Raw genomic sequence first — 25,763 nt, 5'->3', positions numbered from 1 at the left:
GTAACCTGGAAAATAGTTTACAAAATTTTACATACTATTTGTATGCTTATCAGAACTTCGTATATTTTAAATGAAAAATAGTGACACAAATAGTGTCAGTAAACATTGTTATGTGCACTAAGTGATCAGAATCGATGTTTAATCTGTAATGTATAACCATGATAGAGAATCAATTTAAAAAATCATTTTTTCTTCAAAGAAACATTTGTTTTAAAAAATACCTACTACATTTGCAAAAATGTTGAGAAATAGGAACTCTCATATAATGCTAGTGGGAGCGTAAACCAGATCAGCTTTAAAGAGAAATTTGGCAGTAACTATTAAAGCCCACAATTCAAAAATCTCACTTATCACTTATACACCAGAGAAATTCTCCCACATGGGCACAAGAAAATATGATGTTTATTACATTACTGTTTAAACGAAAAAAAGCTACCCAAGGTTTATTTTGAAAATTCTGTCAATCTAATTGAATCTCCTTTTATAGGTGCTGTCTGATTTTCTTTTTACAAACATTTATTTTAAGTTTAGCAAATATGTTTTTTTGGTCCCTCTAAAAGTAGTCATGTATGGAGGTGAGAGTTGGACCATAAAGAAAGTGGACTGCCAAAGAATTGATGCTTTTGAACTGTGGTGTTGGAGAAGACTCTTCAGAGTCCCTTGGACTGCAAGGAGATCAAACCAATCAATCCTAAAGGAAATCAATCTTGAATTTTCATTGGAAGGACTGATGCTGAAGCTGAAGCTCCAATACTTCAGCCACCTGATCCAAAGAGCTGACTCATTGGAAAAGACTCTGATGCTGGGAAAGATTGAAGGCAGGAGGAGAAGGGGACGACAGAGGATGAGATGGTTGGATGGCATCACCAACTCGATGGACATGATTTTGAGCAAGCTCTGGGAGTTGGTGATGGACAGGGAAGCCTGGAGTGCTGCAGTCCATGGGGTTGCAAAAAACTGGACATGACTGAATGACTGAACTAAACTGAAAACTAGATTGGCTCTCTTGAGTCTGGCATGGTAAAACTGTAGTTCCTGATTTTGAGACAGTGGAACAAAACAATAATTTCAAGCATAATTATGATATTTTTTAATGTTATAGTACACAATATATTTCAGCCTCATGACCTCCTCTGAATGTACGGTAAGTATGTAAGTGGGCAGCCCCATGGCAAATAGATGGAGAAACAATGAAAACTGAGAGACTTTATTTTCTTGGGCTCCAAAATCACTGCAGATGGTGACTGCAGCCAGGCAATTTAAACACCCTCGCTCCTTGGAAGAAAAGCTATGACAAACCTAGACAGCATATTAGAAAGCAGAAATATTACTTTGCAACAAAGGTCCATAGAGTTTTCCAGCAGTCATATATGGATGTGAGAGATGAACCATAAAGAAGGCTGAACACCGAAGAATTGATGCTTTTAAACTGTGGTACTGGAGAAGACTCTTGAATGTCCCTTGGACAGCAAGAAGATCAAACTAGTCAATCCTAAAGGAAATAAATCCTGAATATTCATTGGAAGGACTGATGCTGAAGCTAAAGCTCCAATACTTTGGCCATATGATGTGAAGAGCTGACTCATTAGAAAAGACCCTGATGCTAGGAAAGATTGAGGATAGGAGGAGAAGGAGATAACAGAGGACAAGATGGCTGGATGGCATCACTGACTCAATGGACACATTTGAGCAAACTCCAGAAGATAGTGAAGGACAGGGAAGCCTGGAGTACTGCAGTCCATGGGGTCACAAAGAGTCAGACATGACTGAGTGAATAAACAAAATATACATATATACACACATATAATGAAATTAGGTGTTTTGGTAATTAGTCTGATTCTAGTTGTCAACTTATAAAATATATTGATCCAATGTATATGAACTTTGAAATCAAACAGCCTTGATTCAAATGCTAGCTCAGTATTTGTAGGCTGTGTGGCCTTAGATAAATCACTAACCTTCATTGTACCTCAATGTCATCATCTGCAAAACAAGGATCACAATAATAGCCCTTGCTTTATTGCACTGTCATGATGATTAAATGAACTAATACATGAAAAATCACCAGGGGTATCATATTTGAAAACTGTTAGATACTATAATGTTCTGGCAAAAAAAAAAAAAAAAAAAAAAAAACTAGTTCATCAAAATTTATCCTGAATAACCTTATTTATATGTCTATATTGGTCAAATGCATCAAAAAGTCACTTATTTCTTAGATTATCTGCCTTTGAGGATTAACCAATTAACTAAGAATCTCCACTTGTTAAAGTTGTCAGGGAGTGGTTTTAATTAATTACTACATTTAAACATAGTTCATCCATATCACACAACAGATTACTTGTGATCAAAACTATCTGCTGATCTAGAAAGGGCAGCACTGTCCACCCAAATTTTATTTATGTAAATAAACATCAGCTGTTTTACACCGTGTCATATCTGTTGACCAGTTGTCTAACAGTTTCTCATCTTTCATATGTGTCTGTATTAAATCTCCAAGTAGAATAATATGTAAACAAGTGAAAGGTGGGGATTTTTTAGTTAAAATTTGATATTTGTCATTCTTTTCTTTCTTTTTCACTATTCTCTTTTTAAAAGTTCCTCTTCATCTCAGCACTATTTATAATAGCCAGGACATGGAAGCAACCTAGATGTCCATCAGCAGATGAATGGATAAGAAAGCTGTGGTACACATATACAATGGAGTATTACTCAGCCATTAAAAAGAATACATTTGAATCAGTTCTAATGAGGTGGATGAAACTGGAGCCTATTATACAGAGTGAAGTAAGCCAGAAAGAAAAACACCAGTACAGTATACTAACACCTATATATGGAATTTAGAATGATGGTAACGATAACCTTGTATGTGAGACAGCAAAAGAGACACAGATGTATAGAACTGTCTTTTGGACTCTGTGGGAGAGGGAGAGGGTTGGATGATTTGGGAGAATGGCACTGAAACATGTATACTATTATATATGAAACAAATCACGAGCCCAGGTTCAATGCATGATACTGGATGCTTGGGGCTGGTGTACTGAGATGACCCAGAGGGATGGTATGGGGAGGGAGGAGGGAGGGGAGTTCAGGATGGGGAACACGAGTATACCTGTGGCAGATTCATGTTGATGTAAGGAAGATCCAATACAATGTTGTAGGGTAATTGACCTCCAACTAAAATAAATAAATTTCTATTTAAAAAATAAATAAATAAAAATTCCTCTAAGTTTCTCATCAAAAATGACAATGTTAATTTACCATCCTGATTAAGGATTTATGGTATAGATCATAGGGGTTGTTAAAGCAAGTTTAGCAGTGGGTATTTTTCTTCTTTCTTTTATTTTTTTCCTAGAGAGATTGGAATTTAATTGTTTCCTTTTTAGACAAATATTCTTTTGGATTGCCAGTGATGAAGGGGTATACAGATGTCCAAAGCAATGTAGCACAGTGGGATTATGTGCTAAGGACCAGGGCAAGACAGAAAAACAAGCAAAGTCCAGATCAGTCCAAGCTACTTCTTAGTAAAATCTCAAATGACCAGCTTTTGTTTTATCTTTACCAATTCCTGTCTAAAGTTCAAATGAAGTTTTGTTGTGTTAACTATTTGCATTTCTTTTATTTCTTATTTTAACCATTTGTAAAAACAAAGGAATTTCACTAGATAAAATTGGGAATTTGTTTAAAGGCAAGCCAATTTAAAATAAAACAACACATGCTAATATACATGGCTTTCTTCCTATTAAAGCACCATAAAAAGGGCTTTATATAGTAGCCTTAATTATATGACAGAATCTATACCTAAACATTCTCTTTTGGACATAGACAAAATGATCTTTCATACCACATTTCATTGATAAACATGAAAACAAAAACTTCATGATTTTATCTTAGTTTTCAAACCACACTGAGGTAAAACTATCTTGTCTATTTCTATATACCAAGAAAAATATCACAGAGTACATAACCACAATTTTTAATATCAGGAGAATTATTTACAAGCATTCCACTTATTATTTATTTACTTTATATGAATTTTCCATCATCAAGACCTTTGGGTGCATTTATAACATACTGTGATTTTTTTTTTTAATCACAGAGGACTTACAATTTAAACTAAAGATTGCAAACTAAGTCCATAGGCTAAATTCAGACCATAGTTGAGTTTTGCTTTGTCTGTATAGCGTTGCTTTTTTTTTGGGGGGGGGCGGTTATTGACTTTGTTACCAACATTTAAGAATTGGAGAGTTTCATATAAAATTCTGGATTCCCAGCTTCTCTTAAACAGTCAGATATTAACAACACTGAAACTGAATTCCCATTCTGGTAGTAATCAGCTGAGTTGAGTAATAGCTGCTACCTTTGGAGAAGGAAATGGCAACCAACTCCAGTATTCTTGTCTGGAGAATCCCATGGACAGAGGAGCCTAGTGAGCTACAGTCCATGGGGTTGCAAGAATCAGACACGACCAAGCAACTAAACCTACCTTGGAAAGAATATATGTTCTCCTGGTCACCATAGTTCCCACCACTCCCTATTGCTTATTGCCTTTCATTTATCCTACCATCCTTGCTTCAGTAGGTATTAGAATTTGCGAGTCTCCAGTTTCTCTGTAGTTTGTGTGTCAGTACATATACTTTCAAAAATATTTCACAGTTTTTCTCAGATTACAGCAAATGTAAAAACTGCATATATAATGTGTATTTGGGTTAATATATCTTCATATGTAATGTGTGTTCTGATTAATCTAAAAGTAAATCTATACAGTTTTAAACTGTTTTAATTTAGAGAAAAAAGTTGACATTAATTTGCATGTCCTTTACTTTTAAAAAGTCAATTTCAATGCCTGAATTCAATTGCATTTATATAAGATCAAAAACACTTATTTTCAATATCCCAAACCTAACCTCAAAGCTCAATCCATTTAAACTTTTTCAGTTAAAATCATTCATTAATTAAATCTAGTGAGTTCTAGTCTTCCTAACATTGAAGTTACAGTTGAAAAATAAATTTAGCACTTAAGGAGGCACATCCACTGCTTCAGGTCACTTGGATATTCTTTAGTGTGCATGATATTTGAGAGTAACATTTAGTACAGAAAATACCCCAGATATTTGAAACACCACCCTGATGATTTTCATTTTCCATGTTGAAAACCCAGGACAAATCATATGGTATGGCCCCCATCTTTCCAACAACCCTGTGAAATTTTCCTTGTAGAAAAAAATACAGATAAAACATGCATCATGAGCAGCCCTGAAGGAAGGAGTCAAAAGTCACCAAAGAGTGACTTAACCTAAAGAGGGGGTGCTACTGTCAGGCAATATCAAAATGTACTTTAGAATTATGAGTTGTCCTCCTTGTCCCTTAAATCTCTGTTAACTGCCAATTCTTTGTTCCCATTACAACCTAAAAGGTATGAAGCCTTGAGCAATATGGTGTCTCTGGTTGCAATTTAGCTGAAATTGTCATATATATAAAGTATAAACCTTAAGAGTTTCAAATACTTTAAAAATGTATTTTTAGAGTAAAATTAATTTCAAATATTTTAGAACTAATATCATGCTTACAGCATATATATCTGTGCCTAATGCTTAGAAAGATTCCAGGAGATTAGAATGCCTGGGTTTTTGTGTGTGTGTGTGTGGGTTTTTGTTTTTGTTTTTTTTTTTTTTTGCATTATTGCTATAGCACACTTAATAGCCTGTGCTGCCCTGCAAAAGTGAATGTACCTTCCTAAGCATTTCAGAGCCACAGGGCAGGTGAATTACTTTCCCATGATTTTACATAGGTGACATTATTTTTATGTCAGTGACCTTACTCAACCCCCATCAACTTTGTAGCCTTTCTCTAGCTTCTGCTTTAGTTCTCAGGAAAGGAGATGCTTTCTATGGTGGAAGTCATTTCCCACCTGTGTGATCCTGGGATCCACTCTCAGTTAATACAGTATATATGAATGATCATTAACTGGCAATAGTGAAACTGTGAAGACCCCAATTAACTAAAACCCTCAAATAGATAGACAGGTTCTAATCAGGTATTTGGATTTTATTATTAATTAAGGATTAAGCAAGATTCAATATTTGCTGCTGAAAATTTTAAACAGTTCTACTTTCCTACCTTAGTAAATATAACACAGGGAACAAAATTATCGAAGTTGGGCTGAATCTGTACAGGCTCCAGGACATTCTCAGGAAGTTGATTTTTAAAAAATAAATACATAAATACCTGTTAACAGCTTGTTTTCTTGTCATTTGCCTCTTCCTTCTAAAAGGAGAGTGTAGCAAAAAATAAATAAATAAAACTGGTTAATTGAGAGCTCTGGTTAGTTAGTTTCCAATTAATCAAGGCTTTATTATATTTTACAAAAAATCTTAAATTCTGCAAAAATTTTAGATAGGTTACACACAATGAAACACCAGCAGGGAAAACACCAAGAAAGTAGGAAAGCCTGAATTGCTATCAGATAGTATTTTAAATATATGAATAATCTTATTACATTTCTGGTCTAATCTCCACTGAGTAAAGAATAATGTGAAATGTCATGTAGTTTAGGGCTTTTCTATGTATGAAGGCAAGGAAATATCATTATAAATTTATGTTGAAGAAAGTGGCCTAGGGTCATAACAATTTCAAAAAAGGATTCAGGAATATTGTGTCTTTTCCCTTTCTCTCAAGAGCCTTTCTTCCCATCCCCTTGGGTATGCCAATACTTTTTAGGGAAAATAATCCTTTCTAATTTTTTTTTTCTCCTTTTTATCAGGCCAACAGGATGATAAAAGTAAGCCAATATCAATGCTATGCCTTAATTTCCTAAACATGGAGCCATTAATCACACAGCTCACTATACACTTATTTCTGAAGTAATACTGAACTATCTTACATTTTCCCCAAAAGGATTATGCGCACACACACACACACTCAGACACATACACATACACAGTCATACACACATTCGCACAAAATAAGTTAAACATAAAAAAGAGATTGATAAAAACCAATATAATCATCTTAGTTAACAAAACAACCATTATTTCTAACAGTATAATAGTTCCCAGTGCTCCTATACACTTTAAGAACAATGAAATTTAAAATGATAAGCAAAAAAAAAAAAAAAAAAAACCTGTAAGTAACGTAATTTGGCTATTTTGAGCCTTACTGCATTTCTTAGTACTACAGAAACAGGAATTTCCCTCTAATACCCACTACAAATATATATGGTCAGTTCATCACCTCTTCAAAATCTCTCCTTCTAATAGCTTTTTTTTTTTTTTTTTGAAAGGCAACTGCTTTCCTGCTTAAAGGTCTATAGAAAGATTTTTTAAATAAACCACAGTTGCAAACATATATCTGAGGTTGCTGGGGAAAGGAGGCTACAGTGAAGGAAAGAGAGAATTTTTCACCTACTCTTGTGTCTGTCACTCAATTGTCAGAACTATTTGTTTTTGTTTTATAGTTCACTTACCCAACCTGTTTTGAAATTACATTTTCTTAAAGTAGAATATACCCATACTTACCAAGTCAATGATAATGCATACTTCCTTAATCTAGTGGGCTTTATGTTGGAGGACATTTTTCCCTTTCACCAGAGATCTTCCTTCTTTAACTATAAAACTTTCTGAACTCAACAGAACTTTTTTGACTGTCACCATATGTACATACTTATACTAAGTTAAGAAAAAATAGTTTAAATCTTCTATAGCTTAAGTTTCATAGATTATTTAAAATATTCTTGTTAGAATTATCCAATAAATATATAAATATCCATGAGCTAACTGTCCTTTTATTAAGGATTTTTTAATTTATTAGAAAATTAGGAGTTTACCTTGACTTTTGAAAATTTCTCATTTGTCTTGTCAATTGTTTAAGAATGTATTATACAATACTGCCTAACACTAGTTATAATTCCAGGACCCTAGGGACCACGAGATAAATACATATACTTTATTTTTGACATTCAAAATAAAACATGATCTCTACATTTCTGAATTTGTTCAGAAACAGTATCATTCAATCAAAGTAGTTGCCATATATTCAAATTTCCAAAAGATCAATAAAATATTTTCTATGCTTTAATAAATGTAAAATGATTGTATACCTTAAAAACACACAAATTGGGCTTCCATGGTGACTCAGTAGTGAAGAATCCACAGGAAACATGAATTTGATCCCTGGTTTAGGAAGATTCTACATGCCAAAGAGCAACTAAGCCTGTGTGCCACAAATATTGAGCCTGTGGTCTAGACAATGGGAACTGTAACTACAGAGCCCACGTGCAGCAACTACTGAAGCTCCTGTGCCCTACAGCCCAGTTCTGCAACAAGAGAAGCCAACACAATGATAAGCCAGCACACTGCAGCTAGTGAGTAGCCTCCACTCATCATCTCAAGTAGAGAAAGCCCATATACAGCAACAAAGATCAGCCAAATAAATAGATAAATAAAATGATTATTTAAAAAACATACAAATTTTGTTAGCTACCTCAATAAAACTAGAAAAAAATGTTTCCTATGCTTTTAAATAAGTCAGTGATTAACTTGCACATATTGCCATACTTTAGAGACTACTAAATTCTTTAGCTGTTCCTCATGCAGACAAGATAAAGTAATCATTGAATGTGTTTTCCTGGCCCAATGCAATAAACAAAATGCTGATTTTGGAAACAAATGTAATAAATATGTCCTACCCTGACTCTACCTCTAACTTTATCTATAGGGGATAAATGACAAGTAAATCTGTGTTGGTAATTTTTTTTAGTTTCTCTTTGGAGATGTGATTACATCATGGTAACGGGTAACTATTGCATTTCCACTGTTGGAGCCTTTAGGAAACTTTCTTCACTCTAATAACTTTCTTCATTTTATATGCCAACTCTTACTCCACAGCAGCTTTTATAAACCTGTTTAATCTCTTTAGGGATCCTGGAAATTCTTTGACAAGAATGTATGTTAAAAGAAAAAGGAGCTGAACCCATCTTTCATTTTAAAAATATAAAAATAGAGGCCTGGATATTTTAGGCCTACATAAGTTTCCAGAGGGCATCCAAACAGCCTCTTGATCACTTAAGTCTCCAAAGGCATGATCTTCTCATTCAAGAACCCAAACAATAAAACAACTTCCGCCTTTCCTCTATAAAATTCAGAAATTTATTTTTCCTAGAACTATTTAAGGATAACAAAAACTTTGGTCATATTAAATATGTTTCTTCTGAAATACTTTGGTGCATGAGCTTGACTCTTTAAAAAGTCAGTCGGATTTAAAGTCAATCTAAAGGGAAGAAAAGGAAAATTAAATATGGGATGGATTGGTAGTTAATAAATGAGCTTACAGCATTTAAAATTTTTGTAAGAAGGGGTCATCGCTACATATATATTGTAAATAGTAACATAAATGAATTCTAATTATTAGATAACGTATCTGAAATTATTCCTATTTTATCAAGCTTTAAACATCAAAATTCCTCAAAACCCTCATAAATTTTAAACCATTTATTGTTGTGGCATATTTGTCCACAATATTTCTGTTGGACATTTTTTTCCTTGCAATCTTGTTATCAATGATTGTAGGTTTGGCTAGAGAAAACATGAGTGACCCTTTGAATCCTGTTCTTGGTCCATTTGGGAATTCTAGCCAGCCTTTCATAAGAGACTTTTTAAACCTTGTTTACACTAGTTATATTTCATGTCTGCTGGTTGATGATTATGTCTTTCTATAGTATGTTTAGTGTGACTCACAGAAAACACTAAGGAAATGCTCTAGAAGCCAAAGCAAACATTTATGGTAGAAGTACATTAAGGCCCCTGAGACACTGGGTGCAATCACTGCTTTATCAGCTTTTAGTTAACCTGTTTTTGATGATTTGATAACACACTGAGGCAATAGTAAATTGGCCTACTTCTAAATAGTATGTCAATGTATGGCAAAACCAATACAATATTGTAAAGTAATTAGCCTCCAAAATAAATTAATTAAAATAAATAAATAAATAAATAGTATGTTGCCTACATAAAGAAGTTAGTGGCAGTCTCCAATTCTGAATTACTGAACAAAATGGTGTTTCCTTCATAGCATTTATAGTAATGTGTAAATATTTTATTTATTTTTTGTATTTTAGCTCTATTTTTCTTTTTTATATAAATTTATTTCTTTTATTGGAGGTTAATTACTTCACAATATTATATTGGTTTTGCCATACATCAACATGGTTTGAAGTAGAATTTCCATTGAAGAATGAGTTTAGGTTTCTTGTTCACAAAGTAAGCATTCAGTAAAAAGTTGTTAAATGAACAGGAAATTAGTTATGTAATGGGACAATTTACTCATTTAAATCCATCATTGTAGAGTCTTCAAGCTTATTTTAATAAAGTATATCTTAAGGACATATTTCTTCTATGCTACACTGATTTCCATCATTCACGATGGGGCTTAATTTCTATAAGGACAGCCAGGGTGTTTTAGAATTAGTACACTTTCACTGAGTAGCTAAAGTTGATTAGAAATATCATGAGCTCAAATTTAATTGATGGCATCAAGTATTCTGAACTTTTGATAGGTAAAAATATAGAATCATTATGCAGTTACTCAGGAGAGAAGTAATAGTTTAAAATTTATTTTAATTATACCTTTACTTTTTTTTTAACATTTGGCTTATTTGCTTAGTGAAGTTTAAATTAAATGTGAAACACTGAAGTTCTATAGGCAGAACTCAGCTAAGCTGTTTCTACCAAAATGAGGTCATTTGCCAGTTGATCATTCTGGTAATCCTATCTGGTTTAGCCTTGCTGCAGATGAAGACAATCAAGCACTATCAGAGCAAAGAAATCTTGATCTGGATATGCTCTCAATGTAATGGTAAGGGGCAGGAGTGGGAATGAAGAAAATTATGTGTCTGAAACTCTATTAAGTCCCTTACATTCCTCCCTTGATTTAATCTCGGACAAGGACCATTCTACCATCATAAAATAAAATAAGATTAAACTAAAAGCATATTATCACCAATTAAGACATGAGAGGCAAGTACTTAACATTACAAATTATTACATTTTGATATAGCTCCTTTTTGAATTCAGAATTCCACTAAATAATAATACCTTATAGTTACATAGATTTACAGTAACAAAACATCTTACTGTTACACAGTTTTACAGTTCTCATCATTAACTAATATAGTACAACTACTCTATATGCAAAAGTGGGTTTGAAACACTGTCCCATTTGTATATATGTAGAAACTGAGATTGAAGGATTTTTAATCCGATTCAGTGTTCTTCCACTTCCTATTGTTGACAACATTTATCTGAGTATGAATGAAATACCCCCTTTTCCTTGATATTTCTTCCTTGATCATTTTATCACTTTCATGATATGTAAAGAACCAACTTCTTTAAGAGTTAAGGGAAGCTCTTCAAATAGTTATAATTGATATCTAACAGTTTGTGTACTGATCTTACAGAGGCCACTTTCATCTCCCTGATAGCAGCTTCTTAGCTCAACATATATCTACAAATATTTACAGATCATCAACTATGTACTGCCTGGAGCCAGCGTGAGGAATTCCACCTGTGACAAGGTCATGCGGCAAGAGCTCTGATGGCAAGGCTAATCAGACCTCAGGTTTTCCCCCGGGAATTTCCTGAGCATCCACCCCCCCAAAAACTAAGAATCTGCCTGCTTTTCCACTCTTCTGATATTCTCTGGAAAAAAGTCAATTCAGGGCTTTAGTCTTCTGCATTTGAAAGGGATGTTTCAGTTAAACCCCCTCTGATAGCTCTCTAGCTTGCCTAACAGGTTCCCCCTGAACTCTTACATCCTGTGAATTGCTTACAGCCCCCCAACCAGGAGAGGCACAAAGCTTGAAACCATCTTAAAGATACAGAGCCTTTTCTAAAGAGTTAAAAATTATATTGGTAGAGGGTTTTCACTGTTGACTCAATGATTGCTGCCAGGCCTCCATATTCTTTATCTTTTAGGCACCTGGAAGGATGTTACTCATTGTAAGCAGGATGTAGAAAAAGATACATAGTCGTTTTGATGTTAGCAACACTAGACTTTTGAGTTAATTGCTTCTCTTTTGCTGTAAATCACTGTACTCCCTCTACTTGTTATAAGTTGTTATATCTTGGCTGTGTAAGAATGTAACTTTATTTAGTGCTTTCTGAGAGTGGCACCAGACCTTGGGAAGATCAACACAAATAAGTCTTCTGGTTGACAAACCCTTATCAGAAAAAAGGCTGTAAAATGTTAATTGGCCCTTTTGGCTGGAAGATGATGTAAATTACCTAAGACTTGTGTATACAATTAAGTATGCAAACAGAAAAGCCTGGTTTTGATAAGAGTCTGGACTGCTAATGCTGCATAACTTTGTGTTACCCATTGATCTCCATGTTTTATCAAAAGTATAAAAGGCCTTCTGAACAATAGAGGACAGAGCCAGTCACTGGACTGGTTTCCCCCATGTCTCTCTCTTTTTCCTCTTTACTTTAACTTCAGGCTGAATTTCCACCTGGGGCACAGAGGCTCACCAAGTCTACTTACTTGCCCTGGCTGTTAAGACTCACATGAAAGGGAGCCTAAGGCGAGGCACCCTTAGATATTCAAGCGAGCGCTGGTGGCCCAACGTAGATGGTGCAAATTCCTTGTCTGGAATTTTATTGATCTTCCGTGTAATCCAAGCTATTCAGCCCTCTTCCTCCACTTAATTCTCCTACTACACTATTTCTTCCTAATCTAATCTTATATTAATAAATAAACAAGTCTTTCCTCGCCAACGCCATCCACCCCTCGAATTCCCTGGATCCACTGGGGCTGGACCCTGGCAATGTACAAAAGCCTTTTAGCTATGGGGCTATGGAGAGTACAAAAATCTTCAAGCATAGTCCCTGTTATCAAGTATGTTATAATCTGAAATAAGAAATATAGTCACAAATTATTGCACTGAAACTGTGAGTAGTAAACTCCACATGTTTTCCTAGCATAGAATAGTAACTCAAAAAATCTGATGAATTAAAGTTGAATGCTATAAGAAAGCTGTGGTACATATAAACAATGGAGTATTCCTCAGCCATTAAAAAGAATACATTTGAATCAGTTCTAATGAGGTGGATGAAACTGGAGCCGATTATACAGAGTGAAGTAAGCCAGAAAGAAAAACACCAATACAGTATACTAACACATATATATGGAATTTAGAAAGATGGTAATAATAACCCTGTATGCAAGACAGCAAAAGAGACACAGATGTTTAGAACGGACTTTTGGACTCTGTGGGAGAGGGAGAGGGTGGGATGATTTGGGAGAATGGCATTGAAACATGTATACTATCATGTAAGAAATGAGTCGCCAGTCTATGTTTAATACAGGATACAGGATGCTTGGGGCTGGTGCACGGGGATGATCCAGAGAGATGATATGGTGTGGGAGGTGGGAGGGGTTTCAGGATTGGGAACTCATGTACCCCGTGGCTGATTCATGTCAATGTATGGCAAAACCAATACAGTATTGTAAAGCAAAATAAAGTAAAAATAAAAATTTTTAAAAATATATGTTAAAAAATCCACTGAGAGAAAACTTAAGATGTGCATCCTCTCTTACTATATATATGTAACATTACAATAAAGATGGAAAAGAAATGGGAAAAAAAATAAAGTTGAATGCTAATAGCTTAAGAATTTAATAGCTAAAACAAACTAATAGCTATACGAATTTAGATGAAGGCATCACTTATATCTAGAGTGATAGCTATAAGAATTTAACAGCTATAACAAACCAATAAGCTGTACAAATTTAGATGAAAGCATCACTTATATCTAGAGTGATAGCTATAAAAACTAAGAGCTATACGAATTTAGACGAAGGCATCACTTATACCTAGAGTGGTAAGTGAAATTATGATGAAAGAGACAATCTTTGATTTCAGCCTTGAAGAATAGATAGATTTTGGAAAACAAAGAAAGAGGAAAACATGCTTTAGGAAGTTGAAACTGACAAGATGGGCAGAATGAATTGCTATGAGTGTTTGGAGGTGAGATCATGTAGGAGGTAACTGCCATGTCCTCTGCATGAGATGACCAGATAAAGATGAGAGTCAAAAGGAATGGACATGTGCAATAGAAAGTCTAAAGCTAGCATTAATATGACTTAAAGGTTAAATTAGCATGGAAGCAAAGTATAGAATGGAGCAAAGGAGAACTCTTAGCTTATGACTATATTTCCATGAAATTTGATCTTCCAAATTTCATGAAACCTAGCAATAAATGAATTTTTAAACAACAACCTCTTCTGTAAGCAATAGTATTAACAGAAAGAACATTGAACAAGACATAAGGAGACCTGAGTACTGGTATCAAATATGCAACTGTATGATGCTATGTGTATGAACTGATGATGCTGTTAAAGCACTCCACTCAATATGCCAGCAAATTTGGAAAACTCAGCAGTGGCCACAAGACTGGAAAAGGTCAGTTTTCATTCCAATTCCAAGAAGGGAAATGCCAAAGAATGTTCAAACTACTGCACAATTGTACTCATGTCACATGCTAGCAAAGTAATGTTCAAAATTATCCAAGCCAGGCTTCAACAGTACATGAACTGCGAATTTCCAGATGTTTAAGCTGGATTTAGAAAAGGAAGAGGAACCAGAGATCAGATTGCCAAATTCGTTGGATCATAGAAAAAGCAACAGAGTTCCAGAAAAATATCTACTTCTGCTTTACTGACTACGCCAAAGCCTTTGACTGTGCAGATCACAATAAACTGTGGAAAATTCTTCAAAGAGTTGGGAATATCAGACCACCTAACCTCCCTCCTGAGAAACCTATTTGCAGGTCAAGAAGCAACACTTAGAACAGAATATGGAACAATAGATTGGTTCCGAACTGGGAAAGGAGTATGTCAAGGCTGTATATTGTTACCCTGCTTATTTAACTTACATGCAAAGTACATCATGCGAAATGCCGGGCTGGATGAAGCACAAGCTGGAATCAAGATTGCCAAAAGAAGTATTAGTAACCTCAGATATACAGGTGACACTACCCTTATGGCAGAAATTGAAGAAGAACTAAACAGCCTCTTGATGAAAGTGAAAGAGAGTGAAAAAGTTGGCTTAAAACTCAACGTTCAAAAAACGAAGATCATGGCATCTAGTCCCATTACTTTAAAGCAAATGGGGAAACAATGGAAACAGTGACAGACTTTATTTTCTTGACTCCAAAATCACTGCAGATGGTGACTGCAGCCATGAAATCAGAAGACGCTTGCTCTTTGGTAGAAAAGCTATGACAAACCTAGACAAACCTATGACAAACCAGTGTATTAAAAAGCAGAGACATTACCTTGCCAACAAAGTCCACCTAGTCGAAGCTAGGTTTTTCCAGTAATCATGTATGGATGTTAGAGTTGAACCATTAAGAAAGCTGAGCACTGAAGAACTGATGCTTTTGAACTGTGGTGTTGGAGAAGACTCTTGAGAGTCCCTTAGACTGCAAGGAGATCAAACCAGTCCATCCTGAAGGAAATCTATCCTGAATATTCATTGGAAGGACTGATGCCAAGTCTGAAACTCCAATACTCTGGCCACCTGATACAAAGAACTGACTCATTGGAAAAGACCCTGATGCTAGGAAAGATTGAAGGCAGGAGAAGGAGATGACAGAGGATGAAATGGTTGGATGGCATCACCAAGTCGATGGACATGAGTTTGAGCAAGCTCCAGGAGTTGGTGATGGACAGGGTAACCTGGCATGCTGCAGCATATGGTGTCGTGAAGAGTTGGACACAACTGAGCAACTGACCTGACTGATACAACTGTATGTGTGACCATGAGCAAATGATTTGCCCTTTCTAGATCCCAATATCCTTATTTGTAAAACTGGGGTTGGATAAATTGACGTCTCCAGCCCATCAAGCTCAAATAACTTGTGGTCCTCTGACTTTTGAGTTGCCAACTACTTGCCTAAAATAAAAGCAAAAATAAACAAATGGGATCTAATTAAAATGAAAAAGCTTCTGCACAACAAAGGAAACTATAAGCAAGGTGAAAAGACAGCCTTCTGAATGGGAGAAAATAATAGCAAATGAAGCAACTGACAAACAACTGATCTCAAAAATATACATGCAACTCCTGAAGCTCAATTCCAGAAAAATAAATGACCCAATCAAAAAATGGGCCAAAGAACTAAACAGACATTTCTCCAAAGAAGACATACAGATGGCTAACAAACACATGAAAAGATGCTCAACATCACTCATTATCAGAGAAATGCAAAATGACAATGAGGTACCACTTCATACCAGTCAGAATGGCTGTGATCCAAAAGTCTACAAGCAATAAATGCTGGAGAGGGTGTGGAGAAAAGGGAACCCTCTTACACTGTTGGTGGGAATGCAAACTAGTACAGCCACTATGGAGAACAGTGTGGAGATTCCTTAAAAAATTGCAAATAGAACTGCCTTATGACCCAGCAATCCCACTGCTGGGCATACACACCGAGGAAACCAGAATTGAAAGAGACACATGTACCCCAATGTTCATTGCAGCACTGTTTATAATAGCCAGGACATGGAAGCCACCTAGATGTCCATCAGCAGATGAATGGATAAGAAAGGTGTGGTACATATACAAAATGGAGTATTACTCAGCCATTAAAAAGAATACATTTGAATCGGTTCTAATGAGACGGATGAAACTGGAGCCGATTATACAGAGTGAAGTAAACCAGAAAGAAAATCACCAATACAGTATACTAACACATATATATGGAATTTAGAAAGATGATAATGACAACCCTGTATGTGAGAAAGCATAAGAAACACAGATGTGTAGAGCGGATTTTGGACTCTGAGGGAGAGGGAGAGGGTGGAATGATTTGGGAGAATGGCATTGAAACATGTATACTATCAAATAAGAAATGAATCGCCAGTCTATGTTTGATGCAGGATACAGGATGCTTTTGGTGCACGGGGATGATCCAGAGAGATGATATGGTGTGGGAGGTGGGAGGGGGGTTCATGTTTGGGAACTCATGTACACCCATAGTGGATTCATGTCAATGTATGGCAAAACCAATACAGCATTGTAAAGTAAAAATAAACATTAAAAAATATATAAAAAAATAAAAATAGATTAAATTAAACCTTATCTGAGAAATTAGTAGCTATTGCAACATAGTTGCCACTCCGAAGACATATTTCTTTCTTAATTCATAAAAAGTTATTGTGATGCCTGTCAGTGGTATTCAGCTAAAGGACATATCCTTTCTATGTTCCAGAAAAGTACTGAAGGAAAATCCTTCAGATATTTTACCTCACAAAGTAAATCAGTAGAGCATTGTTCTGTTTGATGCTACAGAAAAATTGACTTGAAATCCTGAGAAGTACAGATAGTTTGTTTCAGCAAATTTCACTTCCACTGAATTTATACATCTCTTTTACAATTATCTGTATTGTAATAAAAACAGAATTGGGACTCTCTTGTTGCTCCAGTGGCTAAAATTCTATGCTCCCAATGCAGGGGGCCCAGGTTCTATCCTTGGTCAGGGAACTAGATTCCAAATGCTACAAGTAAGACCCAGTGGAGCCAAAAAAAAAAAAAAAAAAAAAACAGAGCTGACATTATGTTGAAGTGAGTTTATTTTCAATTAAATCTTCTTCAACTATTCTCTTTAAAGATTATAGAAATTCATAATTCTATTCTGTTCTGGGTTCTATTTTGTCTTCACAGCTAATATCTGGTAGCTCTAAAGTCAATCTAATTCCATTTTTCCAATGCTACACCTTTTCTAAAAATATAGTATGACCCAGAGGGATGGTACGGGGAGGGAGAAGGGAGGGGTGTTCAGGATGGGGAACACGTGTATACCTGTGGCAGATTCATGTTGATGTATGGCAAAACCAATACAATATTGTAAAGTAATTAACCTCCAATTAAAATAAATAAATTTATATTAAAATAAAATTAATTAATTAAAATACCATTAAAAAATATGGTAACTAGAACTAAGCATAACACTCTAAGTGAGGTTATAGGAATGTTGTAATCTCATCATCTATCCCACAGAATTTTAGATTTTTCTTTTAACCCTGAAAAAGTGAAAGTGTTAGTTGCCCAGTTGTGTCCAACTTTTTGCGACCCCATGGACTGTAGCCTGTCAGGTTCCTCTGTCCATGGAATTTGCAAGGCAAGAATACTGGAATGGGTAGCCATTCCCTTATTCAAGGGGTCTTCCTGACCCACAGACTGAACCTGGGTCTCCTGTATTGTAGGCAGATTTTTTACTGTCTGAGTGACCAGGGATAACCCTGAATGTAGGTAAAAACAAGCTGTCATTCATCAAGAACATCATAGGTTGTTTTTTTTTTTTTAATTTCTTCTTTAGACAATTAGTTTTATTTGGAACCTCTTGATTGGAAAATTTCCAGAAATTTTGATGATGCTTTTATTGGCTATACAGGTTTTTTAGCCTGATATAGTCCCACTTGCTTATTTTTGCTTTTGTTTCCCTTGCTTTTGAAGTCAAATTCACAAAATTATCTCTCAGATTGAAGTAAATGTGGTTATCACCTAGATTTTCCTCTAAGAACTTTATGGTTTCAGGACTTACATTCAAGTCTTTAATCCATTTGAATTAATTTTTGTGTATGTTATAAAAGGACAGCTGTCCTTTTACAATATATACAGTTTTCCCAACACCATTTAAGAGACTGTCTTTGCTCCATTATATGTCCTTTGCTCCTGTATCATAGATTAATTGTCAATATATGTGTGGGTTTATTTCTGGGCTCCCCATTGGGTTCCATTAAACTTGTCATTTCTGTGCCACAGATTAAATGTTCATGTATGTGTGGGTTTATTTCTGAGATCCCCATTGGGTTTCACTAAACTGTCATTTTTGCGCCAGTGCCACACTGTTTTTCATTACTGTAGCTTTGTAGTGTACTTTGAAACCAGGTGATATAATACATCCAGCTTTGTTCTTTCTCAAGAATATTTTGGCTATTCAATGTCTTCTGTGGTTCAATAAAAATATGATGATTATTTGTTCTAGTTCTGTGAAATGTGCCATTGATATTTTCATAAGGATTGTATTATATCTATAGATTGGGTAGAATGGATATTTTAACAATATTAATTATTCCAATCTATGAGCACAGAGTTTTTCAATTTTGGTCTCTTCAATTTTTTCCATTAATGTCATTAGTTTTCAGCATACAGGTCTTTCATCTCCTTGGTTAAACTTTTTCCTAGGTATTTTATTCTTTTTTTGATGGAATTGCAAATGGAATAATTTCCTTAATTTCTCTGAGAGTTTGTTAAGAATGTATAGAAATGCCAAAGGTTTCTGTGCATGGATTTTCTATTCTGAAATTTTACTGAATTTCTTCATTAGTTGTACCAGTCTTTGGTGTAATCGTTAGGGTTTTCTATATACTATCATCTCTGTAAGAAGGGCTTGCCTCATAGCTCAGTTAGTAAAGAATCCACCTGCAATACAGGAGACCCCAGTTCAATTCCCTGGGTTGGGAAGATCCGTTGTAAAAGGGATAAGCTACCAACTCCAGTATTCTTGGACTTCTGTTGTAGCTCAGCTGGTAAAGAATCTGCCTGCAATGTGGGAAATCTTGGTTCAATCCCTGGGTTGGGAAGATCCCCTGGGGAAGAGAAAGGCTACCCACTCCAGCATTCCGGTCTGAAGAATTCCATGGATTGTATATTCCATGGGGTCACAAAGAGTCAGACATGATTGAGCAACTTTCATTTCACTTTCACTTTCATCTGTAAAAAGTGACAGTTTTACTTCTTTTCTATTGTAAATGCCTTTTAATTTCTTTTTTCTTGCCTAACTGCTATGGTTAAGACTTCCAATACTATTTTGAATAAAAGTGGCAAGAATAGGTACCTTTGTCTTGTTCCTGACCTTAGAGGAAAAGCTTTTAGTTTTTCATCATTGAATATGATGCTAGCTGTGGACATGTCAGATATGGCCTTTATTATGTTGAGGTATATTGACTCCATGACCACTCTGTGGAGAGTTCTTACTACAAACGCATGTTGAATTTTGTCAAAAGCTTTTTATGTATCTATTGAGATGATCATATATTTGTATCCTTCATTTTTTAAAAAAAATTTTTGAAAGTTTTGGCCACAGCAATCAGAGCAGAAAAAGAAATAAAAGGAATCCAAATTGGAAAAGAAGTAAAACTCTCACTGTTTGGAGATGACATGATCCTCTACATAGAAAACCCTAAAGACGCCTTCATTTTTTTAATCACACTAATTGATCTGTAGATTTTAAACCATCCTTGCATCCCTGGAATAAATCTCACTTCTTCATGGTGTATTATTATTCTAATGCATTTTTGGATTACGTTTGTTAGTATTTTGCTGGAGACTTTTGCATCATGTTCATCAAGGATACTGGACTGTAACTTTCTTTTATTGTGGTCTCCTTGTCTGCTTCTGGTATCAGGGTAATGTTTCATAAAATGTGTTTGGAAGGTTTCTCTCCACTTCAATATTTTTTGTAAGAATGTGAGAAGGATTGGTCTTAAATCTTCTTTTAATGTTTTGGGGAATTCATCAGTGAGGCTATCTGGTCTTTGGCTTTTGTTGGCTGGGAGCTTTTCGGCTACTGTTTTAATCTCCTTATTAGTAATCAATCTATTCAGATTTTCTATTTCTTCATAAAGAGTCTTGGAAGATTGTATGTTTCTATTAATTTACATCTCTTAGAGGTTGTCCAACTTGTCAGTAGAATCATTTCTACACAGAAATACTGGTGTTAAGCAAATATTAAATAATACACTATACCAGAGTTTATTCAACTCATAATCTGAAACAAAACTCTGTAGGGGAAAAACAGGGGTGAGGTAGGAGGGGAGGTGACAGGAAGAATGAGAAAAGATAAAATAGGTTGTGAAGAAGAGAGCAACCCATAACTCTGGTGTCTTCACTGCCTATAATACCCACCTCCCAATACACACACACATGCACACACACATACCCTTTGTCTGCCCAGCAAATTCCTAACCATCCTTAAAAACCCCACTCAGATATCACTTTATCTGTCTCTAAGACCTTTGTTTTCGAATAAAGGGGAGAAGATTGCTATCAATACATTTGTCTGATGGGTATTCAGAGGAAAAGAAAATACAGAAATACATAAACAGGATATTTATTGGCATCCTTTCATTGGTTCACTCCATTTAATCAAGCGTACATAGGTATAGCAATTCAGTTTCTTCCTTTGATTTGCAGGTGAATAAAGAATGAATTTAAAAACACAGAGGTAATACCCAAGCATTACCTTATTAAGGCTACGTGTTTGGGAAAACCATGGAAAAGTTTAGCAAAAATAATATTATTCTGTTCTAATGTATTTAAATATATGATGAATGTCACAACATAGAATCTTACTCTAAAGATAAGAGCATTACTTTTTTTCACCTGATCCTATAATTGTAGTGGCTTCTATAAGAGGAACATTTACCTACACATTTCCTTATAGAGAGCTCAGATTGTTTCTGTTTTGTAATACATTGTGTGCTCAGGCATTTCAAAGCTCTAAAAGTCAGGAAATAGTTTTCGTGCCTATTTCTTAGAACTAAAACACAGAACCAAATGCAAAATGATTTGTAATCCTGTTTGTACATAATAAAAATAATAAATGCTATGCATTAATAAAAATACTGATTAAATATAATACAGACAAGTTAATGTAACTAAGAATATACAGAGAAAACCACCTCAGAGTACCACTGTTCAGCTTAGCTTCCACAATTCATTATATTCTGGTTATGCTTCTAAAAATGATTATGCTGCATGAGATGCAAAAGAACTATGATGAGAAGATTCACAGAAAAACAAAGATAACTGTAAAAATGAAGCCTCCTTTCTGGCTTACTTCACTCTGTATAATAGTACGGGGAGGGAGGAGGGAGGGGGGTTCAGGATGGGGAAAACGTGTATACCTGTGGCAGATTCATGTTGATGTATGGCAAAACCAATACAATACTGTAAAGTAATTAACCTCCAATGAAAATAAATAAATTTATATTTTAAAAAAATGAAGCTTCCCATTCAAACTTAACACCTTAAGTTGAATGAGATTAATTTGATGTGTAAGAATATTTAATGAATTACCTTGAAAAAGTCAACTTGCTCTTTTCTATTTTATGTTTTTTCCATTTAAAAAATTAACAGGGCTAGAGTCCAAAGCTGACCAGAATAAAGCTGTGTCTGTAATGACAAAAATATTAAAGATGGAAATGCTTTTTTAAACAAAGTCCAAATTATCAGGTTCACAGAAGCTAATTATGTCCTCACTATTAAGGGAACATTTCCTTTATTCCATTTTGAAGAAAACTGTTTTGTATATTTCACAAAAAGAAAACCTTACCTCTACCTCAAAAATCTAAAATATACTACAATTTTCCTCATATCAAATTTAGTAAATGTGAATTTTAGAGCAACGAGGTAAAGGGCTGAACAAATAATTCTGTAAAAAATTAGATGCATTGATAATAGTATAAAGGTGGCACAAAATACCTTTTTAAATCTATACCTTTTTAACTCTATATAGACTGGTACATACTAGAGACAAAAGACAAAAGGTTTTATAAACAAGATTTTCTTTAAAAAAATTTGTAAGCAGTGAAAAATATCACTGGAATATTTGAACCTAATCATAGCTTTAAAGAAGGGTTCAAACTGAGGCTGTACTCATTTTCACATTTGAATTAAGCTCTGAGGTCACCATTCATAAAAATGCTTTGATGTCTTTTGATTATCACTCAATAAATACACCTCCAATACTAAAGGTTAAAAACCTACACATCTTGAGTTAATAACACAAAATGTAGATATCTATCATATTAAGAAATCTAAGATACAGCATCACTCACAAGCCTAGTGGCAAAGCATGTTAATTTTAACAGCACTCCAAGATGACAAGAGTCTGAGTAGAAGGTTTGTTCCCAGATTCTGTCAGTACATGAGACAGCCTTCAAATAAGAAAAAGACAGATTGTGGGACACTGACTTGTAAATAATACCTCCACATTAGAATTCCTGAGCTTGAGTCTCTCTAGAAAAATCTCTGCATTCATAGCAATGGGTGGTCTTAAGAGTACTTTGCCTAAAGTGCCTTCTTGAATATATGTTTAAAAATTGTGTATTCATAAAAATGAGATATTAACAGGTTTGAGTATCAATCCCTAATATTCAGAAGCAAAAGGTGAGGGGTAAATAAGACCTTAAACAGAAAGCTTAAGTTATAAATATTAAGGAACTTTTCCCCTTAGCAAAAACTGTTGGGTGGAGCAGGGGCTGGGGTCAGGGGTGGTGGCAGGAGGGGAGGCATGCAGTACTAGTATCCCAAGGCATTGATTTGATACTGATTAATAGAATAAAAACTGTATTTGAATTCAAAATGTTGATATCCCAACTGCAACAGTAGCATTTATGTTTCTTTGAAAGACGATGGTGAGCCTTTAATTATTAAAGCACACATATTTAACAGATGGTCAAAGAAAAGTACTTTTAAAAAGTTGCCCAGAGGGTTATATAAATGAACAAGCTAAAACATCTGGCAGCTGTTGCATGAAACCAATAATAAGAAAATGACTTCTACTGTATCTTTGTTTTCATTGCCTAGTTGAAGACAGAGAAGACAAGAGAAAGAGCAAGAGGGAATCAACTTGTGAACTTCACAAATAGGCTGAATGGATTATGAGTATCTAATCAGAAAGAGAGAAACCTCTTGAAGTGAGGCTATAAAACTAAGGAAATAGGGTTGTGTGTGTTTGTGTATGTGTGTGTGCACACACGCTCTTGTTTGTATGTGTGTGCAAGTGTATCAAGGTGCTAAGTGGACAGGAATACAGAAATTAAACTCTCCTGACTACTTCGGCTACACTGTTGTGAGTGATTGCTGATTTTATGGCCTCAAAAAGTCCAATTTGCACTTCTGTTCAGTTCCGTCATTCAGTCGTGTTCAACTCTTTGCAACCCCACGGACTGCAGCAAACCAGGCTTCCCTGTCCTTTACTATCTCCCAGATTTTGCTCAAACTCATGTCCATCGTGTCAATGATGCCACCCAACCATCTCAAATTCTGTTACCCCCTTGTCCTCCTGCCCTCAATCTTTCCCAGCATCAGGGTCTTTTTCAATGAGTCAGCTCTTCACATCAGATTCCCAAAGTATTGGAGCTTCAGCAAAGGTCCTTCCAGTGAGGATTCAGGGTTGAGTTTCTTGAGGATTGGCTGATTTGATCTCCTTGCTGTTCAAAGGACTCTCAAGAAAGACTCTTCTCCAGCACCACAATACGCAAGCATCAACTCTTCAGTGCTCAGCCTTTTTTATAGTCAAATTCTCACATCTGTACATGACGACTGGAAACAGCAGTACCTTTGACTATATGGACTTTGGGGCAAAGTGATGTCTTTGCTTTCTAGTATGCTGTTTAAATTTGCCATAGCTTTCCTTCCAAGAAGCAAAGGTATTTTCATTTCATGGCTGCAGTTACCATCCACAGTGATTTTGCAGCCCAAGAAAATAAAATTTGTCACTGCTTCCATTTTTTCCCCTTATATTTGCCATAAAGTGATGGGACCAGATGCCATAACTTAGATTTTTGAATGTTGAGTTTTAAGCCAGCTTTTTCATTCTCCTGTTTCAACCTCATCGAAAGGCTCTTTAGTTCCTCTTCACTTTCTGCCATTAGAGTAGTATCATCTGCATATCTGAGGTGGTTGATACTTCTCCAAGCAACCTTGATTCCAGCTTGTGATTCATCCAGCCTGGCATTTTGCATGATGTACTCTGCATATAAGTTAAATAAATAGGGTGACAATATACAGCCTTGTCATACTCATTTCTGAATTTTGAATGAATAAATTGCTCCAGCTTCCTGACTTGCATACAAGTTTTTCAGGATACAGGTAAGGTAAGGGTATTCCTATCCCTTTAAGAATTGTTCAAAGTTTGTTATGATGCACACAGTGAAAGGCTTTAGCATAGTCAAAGAAGAAGAAGTAGATGTTTTTCTGGAACTTCCTTGCTTTCCCCATGATCCAAGCAATGTTGGCAATTTGATCTCTGGATTCTCTGCCTCTTTGAAACCCAGCTTGTACATCTGGAAGTTTTCAATTCACATACTGCTAAAGCCTAGCTTGAAGGATTTGAAACATATCCTTGCTAGCATGTGAAATGAGCGCAATTGTCCACTAGTTTGAACATTCTTTGGCATTGCTCTTCTTTGGGATTGGAATGAAAACTGATTTTTTAATTTAAATTTATTTATTTTAATTGGAGGCTAATTACTTTACAATATTGTATTGGTTTTGCCATACATCAACATGAATCTGCCATGGGTGTACACATGTTCCCCATCCTGAATCCCCCTCCCACCTCCCTCCCTGTACCATCCCTCTGGGTCACCCCAGTGCACCAGCCCTAAGCATCCTGTATCCTGCATCAAACCTGGACTGGCAATTCGTTTCTTATATGATACTATACATGTTTCAATGTCATTCTCCCAAATCATCCCACCCTCGCCCTCTCCCACAGAGTCCAAAAGACTGTTCTATACATCTGTGTCTCTTTTGCTGTCTCACATACAGGGTTGCTGTTACCATCTTTCTAAATTCCATATATATGTGTTAGTATACTGTATTGGTGTTTTTTTTTTTTTTTCTGGCTTACTTCACTCTGTATAATAGGCTCCAGTTTCATCCATTTCATTAGAACTGATTCAAATGTATTCTTTTT

General features: G+C 35.4%; 1 protein-coding gene across 2 annotated transcripts in view; it reads right to left on the bottom strand.

The window, feature by feature from the left end:
- Positions 1-25,763, bottom strand: part of DACH2 (dachshund family transcription factor 2) — a 676,785-nt gene that overhangs the window by 503,647 nt on the left and 147,375 nt on the right. Inside the window, exon 2 of one of the 2 annotated variants that reach the window (XM_070290385.1) lies at positions 6,229-6,267. The exons of the other annotated variant lie outside the window; for it this stretch is intronic. Within the exon in view, the coding sequence (XP_070146486.1) occupies positions 6,229-6,267 (39 nt within the window). The remainder of the gene's footprint in view (positions 1-6,228; positions 6,268-25,763) is intronic. 2 annotated transcript variants of the gene reach the window in all.

Source organism: Ovis canadensis, chromosome X (assembly GCF_042477335.2).
Source record: "Ovis canadensis isolate MfBH-ARS-UI-01 breed Bighorn chromosome X, ARS-UI_OviCan_v2, whole genome shotgun sequence".
Taxonomy (NCBI): domain Eukaryota; kingdom Metazoa; phylum Chordata; class Mammalia; order Artiodactyla; family Bovidae; genus Ovis; species Ovis canadensis.
This window is presented reverse-complemented; position numbering and strand designations above follow the sequence as displayed.